This window comes from Sinocyclocheilus rhinocerous, unplaced genomic scaffold, assembly GCF_001515625.1.
Source record: "Sinocyclocheilus rhinocerous isolate Xijiao unplaced genomic scaffold, SAMN03320098_v1.1 scaffold8065, whole genome shotgun sequence".
NCBI lineage: Eukaryota > Metazoa > Chordata > Actinopteri > Cypriniformes > Cyprinidae > Sinocyclocheilus > Sinocyclocheilus rhinocerous.
This window is the reverse complement of record NW_015627889.1, coordinates 8,716-10,757: the sequence shown is the minus strand read 5'-3', so window position 1 is coordinate 10,757 and position 2,042 is coordinate 8,716. Positions and strand designations below refer to the sequence as shown.

Genomic DNA, 2,042 nt, shown 5'->3' with positions numbered 1-2,042 from the left:
AAATAAAAATAAAAATAAAAGTTATATGAATAAAGCACTGAATTGAAAATATTTCCAGTAAGTGTTATGCAAAATTCCCCAGAAGCATTTCAATGACCACATCCCTGACAACGTCGCTGACCACATCCCCCACCATTTCCTTCACCACATCCTCATTCCCTTGCTTGACCACTTCCCTGACCCTGGCTGTAGTGAGAGAGAGAGAAAGAAAAACACAAAGAGAGACAAAAAGGAGAAAAAAAAAAAAAAAAAAAAAAAAAAAAAAAAAAAAAGTTATATGAATAAAGCACTGAATTGAAAATATTTCCAGTAAGTGTTATGCAAAATTCCCCAGAAGCATTTCAATGACCACATCCCTGACAACGTCGCTGACCACATCCCCCACCATTTCCTTCACCACATCCTTGCCCATTCCCTTGACCACTTCCCTGACCCTGGCCGCTTCCCTGACCATAACCGCTTCCCTGACCATGGCCGCCCCCCTGACCGCTTCCCTGACCATAGCCGCTTCCCTGACCACTGCCCTGGCCATAACCGCTCCCCTGACCCTGACCATGCCTGCTTCCCTGACCCTGACCGCTTCCCTGGCCATATCCGCTCCCCTGACCGCTTCCCTGGCCCTGACCGCTCCCCTGACCGCTTCCCTGGCCATTGCCGCTCCCCTGACCGCTTCCCTGGCCATGGCTGCTTCCCTGGCCGCTACCCTGACCGCTTCCCTGGCCATAACCGCTTCCCTCCCCTGCCCTGGCCATAACCGCTCCCCTGACCCTGACCATGCCTGCTTCCCTGACCCTGACCGCTTCCCTGGCCATATCCGCTCCCCTGACCGCTTCCCTGGCCCTGGCCGCTCCCCTGGCCCTGGCCGCTCCCCTGGCCCTGGCCGCTCCCCAGACCGCTTCCCTGGCCCTGGCCGCTCCCCTGACCGCTTCCCTGGCCATTGCCGCTTCCCTGACCGCTTCCCTGGCCCCTTCCCAGACCGCTTCCCAGGCCCTGGCCCCGACCGCTTCCCAGGCCCTGGCCCCGACCGCTTCCCTGGCCCTGACCATGGCCGCTTCCCGGGCCTGACCGCTGCCCTGGCCATAACCGCTTCCCTGGCCATAACCGCTTCCCTGGCCACTACCCTGACCGCTTCCCTGGCCATGGCCGCTTCCCTGGCCCTGGCCCTGACCCTGACCATGGCCGCTTCCCTGACCGCTTCCCTGGCCCTGGCCCCGACCGCTTCCCTGGCCCTGGCCATGGCCGCTTCCCGGGCCGCTTCCCTTTCCCTGGCCGCTTGCCAGACCCCTTCCCTGGTCTCTTCCCAGACCGCTTCCCTAGCCCTGGCCCCTTCCCAGACCGCTTCCCTGGCCCTGGCCGCTTCCCAGACCGCTTCCCTGGCCCTGGCCGCTTCCCTGGCCCTGGCCCCTTCCCAGACCGCTTCCCTGGCCCTGGCCGCTTCCCAGACCGCTTCCCTGACCCTGGCCGCTTCCCAGACCGCTTCCCTGACCCTGGCCGCTTCCCAGACCGCTTCCCTGACCCTGGCCGCTTCCCCGGCCGCTTCCCTGACCCTGGCCGCTTCCCAGACCGCTTCCCTGACCCTGGCCGCTTCCCAGACCGCTTCCCTGGCCCTGGCCACTTACTTGACCGCTCCCCAGGCCCTGGCCCTGACCATGGCCGCTTCCCTGACCGCTCCCCTGGCCATATCCGCTTCCCTGGCTGCTGCCCAGGCCCTGGCCGCTTCCCTGACCGCTTCCCTGACCCTGGCCGCTTCCCTGGCCCTGGCCGCTTCCCAGACCGCTGCCCTGGCCGTTGCCCTGACCATGGCCGCTTCCCTGGCCCTGGCCGCTTCCCTGGCCCTTGCCATGACCATGGCGACCTGGCCCTGGCCGCTTCCCTGGCCATTGCCATGACCATGGCCACTTCCCTGGCCCTGGCCGTTGCCCTGACCATGGCCGCTTCCCTGGCCCTGGCCGTTGCCCTGACCATGGCCGCTTCCCTGGCCCTGGCCCCTGACCGCTTCCCAGGCCCTGGCCCCGACCGCTTCCCTGGCCCTGGCCCCGGCC

The 2,042-nt window shown here is 64.2% G+C and overlaps 1 protein-coding gene across 1 annotated transcript in view; it reads right to left on the bottom strand.

Annotated features, from left to right (window-relative positions):
* Positions 1–326: 326 nt before the first annotated feature.
* LOC107734758 (putative glycine-rich cell wall structural protein 1) overlaps positions 327–2,042 on the bottom strand; it is a 4,196-nt gene continuing 2,480 nt past the window's right edge. Inside the window, exons 4-7 of the mRNA XM_016546698.1 lie at positions 1,927–1,990; positions 1,746–1,834; positions 1,071–1,115; positions 327–539 (exon numbers count right to left, since the gene is read on the bottom strand). Of these exons, the coding sequence (XP_016402184.1) occupies positions 342–539; positions 1,071–1,115; positions 1,746–1,834; positions 1,927–1,990 (396 nt within the window). The 3' untranslated portion in view covers positions 327–341. The remainder of the gene's footprint in view (positions 540–1,070; positions 1,116–1,745; positions 1,835–1,926; positions 1,991–2,042) is intronic.